Source organism: Ovis canadensis, chromosome 13, assembly GCF_042477335.2.
Source record: "Ovis canadensis isolate MfBH-ARS-UI-01 breed Bighorn chromosome 13, ARS-UI_OviCan_v2, whole genome shotgun sequence".
NCBI lineage: Eukaryota > Metazoa > Chordata > Mammalia > Artiodactyla > Bovidae > Ovis > Ovis canadensis.
In genome coordinates, this window is record NC_091257.1 from 61,651,298 (window position 1) to 61,663,714 (window position 12,417).

Consider the following 12,417-nt stretch of genomic DNA (forward strand, 5'->3'; position numbering starts at 1 on the left):
AATTCCTCAACAAAATATTAGCCAATCAAATCCAAAAACAGAAACTATTACACAACACAACCAAGTGGGATTTATTCCAGGTATACAAAGCTGGGTTAACAATGGAAAATCAGTTAATGTAATCTATAGTATCAACAGGCTAAAGAAAAAAAAAGACCTGTCAATAGATGCAGAGAAAGCATTTCCCAAAATCCAGTACCCCTTTATGACAAAAATTCTTGACAATCTAGGAGTAGGGGAGACCATCCTCAATTTGATGAAGCATATGAAAAAAAATACAGTTAATATTTAGTGGTGAGACTTCCCACTAAGATCAACAACGTGGTAAAAATGTCTCATGATCATTGCTTTTCAATATCATACTGAAAGTCTTAGCTAATGCAATAGGTTAAGTAAAGGAAATTAAAAGTATACATGTTTGGAGTGATGTGATTGTTTATGTAGAAAGCCCTAAAGAATCAAGAAAAAAATCAAAAACTCATAAGTGATTATAGCAAGGTTGTAGAATATAAGGTTAATATAAAAAAAAGCCACTTACATACCAGCTAATAAACAATTGGAATTTGAAATTAGAAGTAAAGATCATTAAACTATAATTTAAAAGGCTACATGCACCCCTGTGTTCATAGCAGCACCTTAACTAAGGACCAAAGTTACCTCCATCAGTAGAGGACAGGCTTATGTGAAGTCCCCACTAAAATGCATGGTCTGCATCTAGTCATGAGGAAATATCAGAAAACCCAGGCTGAAGACAATCTACAAAATAACTGGCCTGTATCCTTTAAAGTCCTAAAAGAAATCAGTCCTGAATATTCATTGGAAGGACTGATGTTGAAGCTCAAACTCCAATATTTGGCCACCTAATGCGAAGAACTGACTCAGTGGAAAAGACTCCCATGCTGGGAAAGGTTAAAGGCAGGAAGAGAAGGGGCCGACAGAGGATGAGATGGTTGGATGGCATCACTGACTCAATGGACATGAGTTTGAGCAAGCTCCGGGAGTTGGTGATGGACAAGGAAGCCTGGTATACTGCAGTCCATGGTGTTGCAAAGAGTCGGACACAACTGAGTGACTGAATTGACTGATCCTTTAAAATGGCCAGTTTCATGGAATGCAGAAGCTGGGAAACTGGTCCAAATCTACAAGGGCAAAGAAAATCTAATAAATATGTGCACCCATGGTCCTGGATTGAATCACAGACTAGAAAGACAGAATAACTGCAAAGGAAGTTACTGGGACAATTGGTACCATTTGAACTTGCAGTTTGAATTAGATGATGGTAGTGTATCATTGGATTTCCTGGGTGGCACTAGTGGTAAAGAACCCATCTGTCAATGCAGGTAGGCGTAAGAGACATAGGTTTGTTTGCTTGAAGAGCCCTTGGAGGAGGGCACATCAACCCACTCCAGTATTCCTGCCTGGAGTGTCCCATGGACAGAGGAGCCTGGCAGGCTGCAGTCCATAGGGTTGCAGAGAGTCAGACACAACTGAAGCAACTTAGCACACACACAAAGGCTATCATTGTTACATTTCCCAATTTTGAGAATTCACATTATGTAAGAGAATATCTTTGTTTATAGGAAATATGTTGAAATATTTAGGTATAGAAAAATATGGTAGCTGCAGTTTATTTTCACATAATTAGGGAAAAAACTCATGTAAAGAAAGCAATGGGGTCAAATATAAATGGTGAGTTTGTGTAAAAGTTATACCAGAGTTCTCTGTACTATCCTTGCAGATTATTTTCTGTAAATTTGAAATTACATCCAAAAACTTAAGAAGGAGACATATATAAAGCAAAGTGTTTGATGTGTGGAGAACCAGTGTTCTCATTAATGAGCTCTTTAGTTTTGTTCAGTAATGTAAATTCAAGTCATTCAGTCACCAGTTTTCAATCTAGGAGTTTTAAGAGAGACCAGAAACTGGGTTTTTGTCTTAAAGTACTTTGAATTTAGATGAGGAGAGAAGAGCAGTGCACACACAGTCTGAACAAAAAATAATAAAGTCATTGTGTTTGATATGTGATGTGGTGTAGAACAATTATTGGCAAATATTTTCTGTAAAGGGCCAGATAGCAAATATTTCTAGCTTTCTAGGCCATTATGGTCTCTGTCACAACTGCTCAGCCCTGCTTTACAGTATGGAAGCAGCCATAGATGACACACACAGAAATGATGCCTTGCTTTTCCACTGAAACATTATTACCAGGAGAATGCAGGCTGCATCTGGCCTGAGGGCTGGTCTGTGTTTGACCTGATTCTCAAATGTTAACACGGTGGGGTTTCTTAGGAGCAGTTACAGAACAGTGTGGTTGGTTAGTGGTGAAGATGTGAGCCCTGGAGGTGCTCACACCTGGTTCATACCTAGTCATTGCCACTGACAAGTTACACTGGAAGGGCTTTACACCTTTGCTTTCTTGTTTGTGAAATGGGAATAACAAGAGCCTCCTCCATAGAACGTGTGGAAGTTGGTGAGTGTAGTCATACTCCCTGACTGCTGCCTTCTGGCCGCTTTCCTGGCTCCTGTCTCATTCTCTAGATGGCTCCTTCCCAGCAGCCAGGATGATCCCTCATCCTCTCTTACTCCTCAAGCCCATGCTTCCCTGTCAGACTTAGAACCGCTCCTGCCAAGCCCTCATCCTGGTGGGTCCCTTGGCTGGTGCTGTATGTGTCTTGCTGGCACCACCCTCCTGCACAGTGCAGGGCCTTTGAGTTAATTTTTCCCTGTCTCGGAGTTTCTCATCTTACTATTCAGATTTCCCAGTAAGAGATCTCTTCCCTGGCTTCACAATTAAGTAGCCATTCAGTCTTTTTATCTGATTTCCATTCCTCTCCCATATGATAGTCTCTTGTCTGTCTTTGGCCCTTTAGAAAGTGACCTACATGACAGGTAGTACCTTGTCCAACTGATTCTCCACACCCAGTCCTGAGGCCACTACCTTAAAAAAGATGGGTGGAGTTAATGTAATGGGTTAATATGCAAAGATTACCCAATATAAGGACTGTCCCATAACTGATGTTTAAACTGTTAGCTAAAATCATTACTGTACAGCCTATAAGGTGTACCTACTTCCCTTAACAGACATGGAAATGAATTATGAAGCTGGAAAATGTGACCCATGAAGAAATATTTGAAGATCAAGGACTAAAGAAAAAAAAAACACCACAGAGATTTATATCTAGTATCTGATTATACAGATTCCAGGGTAATAAAATGAATAGTTAAAAGTCTGCAAATGAATTTGAATGCCTTTTTCCTGGAGCTTTCAAACTGTCAGGCATATATTTACTTTCCTTCCTTCCCTACTCTTCCATTTGTGACAGTGTCTGTAGGAAGATAGACTCTGTCACAGGAACAGAAACAAGGCAGAGAAGCTTGGGGCCTTGGGGCCTTGGGGCCTTCACCAAACAATGGAGTGATTGAGCTCCCGCTTTGTTTCAGACGTCCATACAGAAGCTGTCCAGGCTGCGCTCGCTAAACACAAAGAAAGGAAGATGGCAGTGCCTATGCCTTCCAAACGCAGGTCCTTGGTTGTGCAGACCTCGATGGACGCCTACACACCCCCAGGTGAGCAGCAGGCCCTGTTGGCTTCAGAGAGGGATGAGCATGCCTTAGAATTAGGTTAATGCCAGCAACTGCAGTCTCTTTAGCTTTCAAAATCATGGTGCTATAATTCAGGTTTTTGAGAACCAGAAGTCCAGAAACAGTGTATATGCTCTAAATTAAACTTGGAAGGAAAATTGGCATGATTATGTATGCATTGTAATGTCTATATAAATATGCATTTTAAGATTTTTAGACTCATAAATATGATACAGACTTTTGTTAAAGTCGTATAAAATTTAATTCTTCACACAGCAAGAGACGTTGGATTTCTTCTCTGCTTAGACTGGTGTATGCATATTCTCAAGTCTTCAAGCTATCAGTAGGTTGTAATGTTCTGTTAAGAAATTGAATGAATTGAAAAATTTAGGCAGTTACTTCCCTGGTAGCTCAGTTAGTAAAGAATCTGCATGCAATGCAGGAGACGCTGGTTCGAGCCCTGGGTTGGGAGGATCCCCTGAAGAAGGAAAAGGCTACCCACTCCAGTATTCTGGCCTGGAGAATTCCATGGATTGTCTAGTCCATGGGGTCACAGAGTCAGACACGACTGAGCGACTTTCACTTTCAGGCAGTTACTTAAATCTGGTGACATCAGTTTTTGCTGTAAAGTGCAGATAGTAGTTTTGGGTATCCAGGTTGCTTGCTTTGCCATCGAGTTACTAAAGCTGCCAAGGGCAGCATATCAGTGAGAGATGTAGCTCTGTGCCAATAAAACTTTGTCATGAAAATAGGCAGAGAGTTTGGTCCACAGGTCTGTCCACCCCTGATGTACATGGTTGAAGGTAATATCCCATTTATATTTCTGCTTTTGTTTAATCTTGAATTTTATGTAACTACCTTATTTCTCTACTTAACTCTGTACAAATAATTATAATCTGTATCATGTGGTGCTAGTGGTAAAGAACCTGCCTGCCAGTGCAGGAGACACAAGAGACATGGGTTCAATCCCTGTGTTGGGAAGATCCCCTGGAGGAGGGCATGGCAACCTACTCCAGTGTTCTTGTGGCGAATCCCATGAACAGAGGAGCCTGGAGAGCTACAGTCCATAGGGTTGCAAAGAGTCGGTCACGGTTGAAGCGACTTAGCACTCACATAGGCACGTACATGTTATTATCTTCAAAACTGAAGTGAAGCACAAAATTAAATGTCCAGGTATCTGTTAGAAGCACAAGCCTAATTTACTTGATTTTGTATGTGTGTGTGTATGCGTTTCTTGTTCCAGCATTATTCATGGCGTGGTTGCCACTCTGTCTTTTCTGCAGACCTAAGTTACCTGGCACACCCCTTTGTTCACAAGAGAAATTTAAGGTGGAATAAGAATAGTTGAATATATAAAGCACTTTTTGGAGTCTTGTAAAGTTTAGTCCTGAGTGTTTGCAAGCAGTGAGGGTAACAGAAGCACATACTTCAACTTAGGGGTGTGATCAGGTATGTCTGGTACTAATTCAGACCACTCTTCAACTTCTCATGCTTTCAAAAGTGAAAGTTCTGAACTTTGTAAGACAAAATTTAAATATAAAACTTAGTTGTTTTGTGTTTTCTTAAAAGATAATACAAGAAATGTTCTTAAGAATAGAATTTTCTAATAGGAAAGGGAGTCCTTTTTGCTGATTTCCTTACATTCCTTCATTTCTTAATTCTGAGCCATAACATGTAATTTGAACTGTTTTTAAATCAGCATGGGATTCACTGATGGCTCAGATGGCTAAGAATCTGCCTACAATGCAGGAGACCCGGGTTCAGTCCCTGAGTCGGGAAGATCTTCTGGAGAAGGGAATGGCAACTCACTGCGGTATTCATTCTTGCCTGGAGAATTCATGAACAAAGGATCCTGGTGGGCTACAGTCCATGGGATTGCAAAGAGTCAGACACAACCATAATTAGTATACTTAATCCTATTTGTTTAGTTTGTGGTTATAATTTGCCAAAATATGAATGTGAAAATTTTAATTTTGTATGTGTATAACAAACAGAATGGACTTACATGGATAACAAACCCACTTCAAATATATTTTAACCAAATCTTTGCAACTAGACAATATTCAGGGAGTTGGACAGTTTTCTGAGCCACTTTTTATGGGAAATACTGAGTCTGAAGTACAAAGTGCCGTGTGATTTATTTGTGTGTGTGCTTTTCTTTATGTTGACTCTATCCTCTGGGGTGTTACTGTGTCTTTCATGATGAGAGACAGAACTTTCAGAAGAACAAATCCTGTACAAGTGTCTTTGCAAAATATAAAAGAACATTATTGGAAATGTCATTTTTGGTGCATTTAATTGTTTGGTTAGCATTTTCAGGTATACTGTATAATACATCTTATAAACTGTCATTTAGTCTTGAGATAGTTTTGTACAATCATAAATGCCAACACTATCATTATAAATTTTTTTATTCACAACCTGCCACGCTCACACACAACTTAAAATAGCACATGGCTCAGAGAAATACTTTGAATAAAGAAGGGCTACAGAGCATCACACTTTGAACACTTTAAAGTTTAGTGTCTTGGAAAACGCCACCGTGGCCTTCTTGCTTGGTGTCTGAGTGCACAGAACAACATCTGGTTATTCCCCAGCGTCTTGAGTGGAGGACAGGTGAGGATGTCTTTGTCTGAGTTTGGAATGTCAGGAAGACTCCAGCATATATATGTAAGGTAAGGTGCTTTGGATGAAGACCTCACGATACTGAAAAATAATTTGTCATCTGAAAAGCTTGTGACTTTTCAAGAGTGTTCAAAGGTCATTTACCAATTAGTGTGTGAGGTGGGTCTGTGTTTGGAGAGGGCCTGGGCCTGGGAGTGCTGCTTGCCCCAGTCGCAGCTAATTGCCTCTGTCCCACAGATACCTCCTCTGGCTCAGAAGACGAAGGCTCGGTGCAGGGCGACTCGCAGGGCACCCCCACGTCCAGCCAGGGCAGCATCAACATGGAGCACTGGATCAGCCAGGCCATCCACGGCTCCACAACCTCCACCACCTCGTCGTCTTCCACCCAGAGTGGGGGGAGTGGCGCCGCCCACAGGCTGGCCGACGTCCTGGCTCAGACGCACATAGGTGAGTGCCCCGCGGCAGCTGGCTGCGCTGTTCTCCCCATCCGTGCATTGGAGTGGCTGTTGGGTGTCCCTACCCTGTTTAGTTTGCATTTTCCCTGTCTGTGCATCGTGGCCTCAGAGCTCACTCGAGGGACAGGTCAGGCCCTGTTTCTGCTCCTGGGCTGCTTTACTGCGTTGGCTTTACTGTTCTGTGAAACCCTTGGTTTTTTCTATTTTTTATATCCTAGACATCTTCTACAACTATAATTTAGGAGTTTTCTGCTCGTAGAGGAGTGCATTCTTGTTCATTAGGGAAACATGCAGTCATATCTGGTTACACAGTTTCTTCTCCTCATGCTATAATGTACTCCTAAGTAACATTTTAATCATGCTAATAAGCATGACGGGGCACTTGAGAGTGAGTTTGCCCTTACTTTGGAAAGGGGAGGCTTTCACCACTGCAGCTTTCATCACTATAGCATTTTTCTGCTATAGGCATTCAGATTTCTGGGGTGGTTCCCAGAATGTATGTTAGGTTACAAGAAGTGGGATCCTTTGTATTTAAAAAAGCACAAAGTTAGGAAGCATTGGCAAGGTGTTTGAAAACTGTGTAAAAAAGGAAATTAAGTAAGAGTTGTTAGAGGAAAAGAGTGTATTGAATGAGCCGTGGGGCTCCGTGGACCTGGAGTACCTGAGGGTCATGTGCCGCTGCCTCTACCCTCACCTGACACTCACTGTGCCACATTCGTCTGGTGTATGAGCTCCAGATCGGTTCTCGACCATTTCCAGCTGTGGCTTGAGATTTTTAAATACTGAAATAATATTAGTATTCATAAAAATAAATCACTTGCTTTGAACTTGGTGCCAAGATGGTTCAGTATGTTCTCCATTCAAATGATGTAGAGCAGGGTCAGCCACGTCCAGGGACACCAGTGCGGTGGTTGAGCACTGAGCACAGGGCAGGTGCATCTAGCCTCATATCCAAAAGATCCCCATTTAGAAAATAGGCTAGTGAAATGAATGAATTCGATATTCTGCCACCTTCTCAGATTCACACAGTATTTTTTTTTCTAGATTACTGTCTCCATGACAGAGTCAGAGGAGTTCTACACTGACTTCTAGGACTTGGCCCCAGTGGCGCTTGCTCAGCATGTAGCTGAGGTTAAAAGCCGCAGCCTTTCCAGAATCAGCAGTGAGGCCGATTGTCTCCCAGCGGGACACAGGGAGGGCTGGCTTCCTCAGCAGTCACTGTTGGCCTGCTCTAGTTTGTTAGTGGAAAGAAGAGGAATGATCTGTCCTTTTGCCACCTTTCCATTGTGAATAAAAAGGGGAAAATAGGAAAATTCTTCACAGTTTTTAAAGTAATGCTTACCTGCAAAGTGGCATTATTAAATTTGACTTTAAAACACTTTTGGTAGCATATGTTGGTTACTATGTACTGAGAAACTCTATTTAAAATCAGAGAAACTTGTGACCATTAGATATTTTTGAACACTAAGTTTTTCCCGAGTGTTTAGGAACCTGAGACAGTCCCTTGACACTGTCAGCGTGCTTTATCCAGCAGCCACATGCGCAGGTGGGGCATGAAGCTCCTTCTACCTCTGCCCCTCACTCTGACCTTGGGAATGTGTGTTTCCTGATTCAGTTCACTTTTAAGGAAATATCAGCAATCTTACCAAGAGAAATACATAATTTTGGACATATTACTCCCTGCATTTGTTTCTCACTTTATGAAGTTACACATGGAATATTGGAGGTAATTATCGCACAGATAATTAAACCTACCCAGACTATAAAAGGTTGCATTACTCATGTGTGTTAAGTCTCAGTGTAACTAAAAGAGAGCTTCTGTGTATGTGACATTTCACTAATTTCTAATTTGGCACAAAGATAAGTTCCTAGAATATCTAGGAATTTTCTATAAATGCAAAACAAATTTTGTTGAAAAAAAGCAGTGGCAAAATAATAAGAAGAGGAAAATTAAGATTTTTTTATCCCTGTGACAAAAGCCAAAGAAGTCAAAATTCAGAATTGACAGTATTTGACCTTTTGTTGAGGCCATCAAAAGCCTACAAAATAAGAAATGTGTATGTGTGTGTTTTAAGGAATGTAGGGTCAAATAAAGCACCATTTGGCACCTTGGGTGCAAAGAGGAATGCACCCTCGAGGTGAGGCACTTGGACAGGGTCTGTGGAAATGTCTCTGGCAGTGGGCAGAGGGAAAATGAGTGGTTAGAGACCACCAAGTGACAGACGAGCGAGTGGTACTTCTGCACTGTTGTTTAGAAGGAAATCCTGCATCCTTGTATGTCCATCCTGATGGCACAGTGGCACCACTCACCGCCTGTCAGACTGGCTTAGTGGATGACGTGGTCCTCATCCAGGGAGTCTTTCTTCTTGTGGCTCTGCTAGATGGTATTCACACTTGAGCACTGACAATGAGGGCTCGAGGCATCCCTGTCACAAGATGCTAATGCCTGAGGTGTACACGTTTGTGACTCAGGAAGATGGATGCACCATGCAATGGCCTCTGCAACCTAGACAGAATAGGGCCTCCACATTGTCAAGAGAGAAAACCAGAAAGTGTTTACAGAACCTTTGTGCATGCTGTGTTCCTGAGACAATTGGCAGAGGATTAGCACCTCTGAAATACTTGATCAAAAGTCAAGGAGCATAATTTAGAGTAACCAGAAGAATTAAAGCAACACTTGAAACTTCAAGAAGCATATTTATAAAAAGGCACTAGAGTAAAATATTATAGGAATTAGCTACATGGAAATAGAGAAGGTAAAGAGAAACTATTAATACATTTCTAGATTAAGAAATAAGAACAAAGCAGAATAGATAACATTGTTGTACATTCAGCATCAAAATTTGTGTAGTCAGGAAATTAAAGAGACTTTTTCACGAGCTACAGATGTATAGGTAATGTGTGTGTCATCTTTTGTGACTGATGCATTTGAGATGTTGTCTCATAGAGGTTTCATCTGCACGTGTTGGGGGTATATTGTCATTAGCCAGATATTCATAGAAGTAATTGCATTTCCAGAGTATCATAGAGTTTATCAGCATGAATGCTGCTGTATGTATCAGCAAGGAAATTCTCATCAGGTTTCCTGCATCAATCCTGCTAAGCAGGTAGACGTGCCTCCATGTGCTTGATGCATAATTAGCCTGGAGCCTGGCATTTGTTCAGGATCTAGATTCTGGTTTTCTAGGGAATTTGCTCTTCTAGGGAATTTGCTCAGAGGGCTGAATGTAATAAATAACTATAATTTATTTATGTATAATCATCCATAGTATCAGTTCTTTCATAATCTCTTTACTGATACTTTTCAGACATTTACAATCTTGAAATACTAACTACACACCAAGGATGGTGGTATTAGCAAAGCCTGCATCACTGGGGCTGGGGTTTCTCTGAAACATTCTTGCCTCCCTTCCTGGCCAGGGTGTCCCCAGAAGCTGGAGTTTCCTGATTCAGAGGCCATGTCCACCTGTTTTTCCAGGAAAGGGCCAGAGAGTGGGTGTCAGGCTTTGTGGGCCATACAGTCCCTGCTGCTGTTCCTCAGTGCCCTGGCTCAAGAGCAACAGGCCGTGCATGAACAGCAGGGATGGCTGTGCACCAGCAAGACTTCATTTATAAACACAGCTGACAGGCCGCCCCGTGAGCCATAGTTTGCCAGCTCTTGTTTTAGAGAATTTTAAGGCATGCTATTGAAAAAATAAGCAGGAAAAGAAAAATTTGCATTAGGTAACACAAGGCCTGTGAGACTCTTCCATCAATTACTGCATGTTTCTGTGGCTCTGTGGGTGATTCTGTACTAAAAGAAGCCTGGCTTGAGAGGTATATCTCTTTGGCCAACATGACTTTGGCCAACATGGGAATTTTTAGTTAGGTCCTATCCTAGATTTGGCTTCTAATCCTACATTTTCTTCATCAGTTCATTATAAAGCTGAGATCTACAGATACTGAAATTAAGGGAATGTCACCATGGATCATCGTCTATCTTCTTGTCGAACATCTCTATAACCACTGATCCCTTTCCAGTTCAGATATTTCCCTGTCTTTCTCCGTTCTTTTTTTTTTTTTTTTTAATGTGATTCCTTTTCTGGGAAAGAAAGCTCCTTCTTTCCAAGGCTCATCTTGTCCTCATTCTGGATCCCGGCTCCTCCCACATCTGCTGACTCAACTCTCTCCTCTATTGTGGCTTCACTTTTCTCCTCTGGGAACCGGAGCTCTGGTTGCGATGACTACTTTTTCTCTCCTTGCCCGCTGGGACCACACCCTGTTCTCTTTCCCCTCTGCCCTTGCTTCTCCTCTGGTGGCTCCTCTCCCCATCCTGTCTCTTTGTGTTCTTGCCCATGTCATCCACTCCCACAGTCTTTAAGGCTACCTGCTCTTTCACGACTTTCAAATCTGTACTTCTGTCTCCCATCCGCATTTCAGAGTGCCTCTTGACCCTGCCCCTCAGCCCTGCCTGTGTCCTGAGATCAAGCTGTCTAATGAGGTCCTACTGTCCTCAGACCAGCAGACCCCTTGTTCTGGGCATTCAACTGCCACGTGCCATGCAGGCCTCCTTCTGCTCCATCACTACTCTCAGTACCCTGGCTCCAGGCACCACACCTTTTGTCTCATTATTGTAGCCCTTCTCACCTCTGTCTGTCCTGTTCATGCTGTCCTTGTTGCCCTGTTGATGTTGTCAGGGCACAGATCTGCTCCTGCTGCTTTTCTCCAAAAATGCTTTGGGGCTTTTGCAGCTTGAAACTGATTTTATTTATTTGAATTTTATACTTAGAATCAAAGTCATGGCTTTGACCCATAATTATCCTAACCCTTCATCCAGGACATGCTTCATGCTGCAGGAGTACCTGGGGCCTGCTGCTCACACCTTGGTGCATAAAGCAGAGTGACATCTGTTCAGTTCAGCTCAGTTGTGTCCAACTCTTTGTGACCCCGTGGACTGCAGCACGCCAGGCTTCCTTGTCCATCACCAACTCCTGGAGCTTCCTCAGACTTGTGTCCATGGAGTCGGTGATGCCATCCAACCACCTCATCCTCTGCCATCTCCTTCTCCTAGTGCCTTCAATCTTTCCCAGCATCAGGGTCTTCTCCAATGAGTCAGTTCTTTGCATCAGGTGGCCAAAGTATTGGAATTTCAGCTTCAGCATCAGCCCATCCAGTGAATATTCAGGACTTATTTCCTTTAGGATTGACTGGTTGGATCTCCTTGCAGTCCATGGGACTCTCAAGAGTCTTCTCCAACACCACAGTTCAGAAGTGTCAATTCTTCAGTGCTCAGCTTTCTTTATAGCCCAAATCTCACATCCATACGTGACCAGTGGAAAAACCATAACTTTGACTAGACGGACCTTTGTTGGCAAAGTAATGTCTCTGCTTTTTAATATGCTGTCTTTCCCCAAAGTTCAAATACGTATGACTCAGGAAGTAGTAACAGACATTTATGCATTATGCACTTGAGTTTCACAGATTTCTTTCCTGGAACTCATGAGAGGAAAGGATCCCCACACAAGGGGAGAGATGGCAGAAGCTGAGCCTGTGGGCTTGAGCAAAAGGATGGCAGTGTCACCATCATTGCAGGATGTGGGGGGGGCAGTGTTGCTTGTGCCCTCAGCCTCAGTGAGGAGCAAGTATCAGCACTGCGGCTCCACTGCTGAGAACACCGAGGCCTAGGGAGGGGAGGCCAGACCCCCACCTGCCGGGTGTGGGAGCACCTGCTCGTGACGCCCGGGGCTTGCTTCCCCTTGGCTTTTTTGTTCCAGCT

At 42.6% G+C, this 12,417-nt stretch overlaps 1 protein-coding gene across 7 annotated transcripts in view; it reads left to right on the plus strand.

Moving 5' to 3' along the window:
- DIP2C (disco interacting protein 2 homolog C) overlaps nucleotides 1–12,417 on the plus strand; it is a 308,047-nt gene that overhangs the window by 181,783 nt on the left and 113,847 nt on the right. For all 7 annotated transcript variants that reach the window (XR_011248191.1, XR_011248192.1, XM_069547940.1 and 4 more), the window contains 2 exons: nucleotides 3,442–3,567; nucleotides 6,445–6,654. Coding sequence is in view for 5 of the 7 variants with exons in the window: in XM_069547940.1 (XP_069404041.1) it covers nucleotides 3,442–3,567; nucleotides 6,445–6,654 (336 nt within the window). In the remaining 2 variants the exon portion in view is untranslated. The remainder of the gene's footprint in view (nucleotides 1–3,441; nucleotides 3,568–6,444; nucleotides 6,655–12,417) is intronic.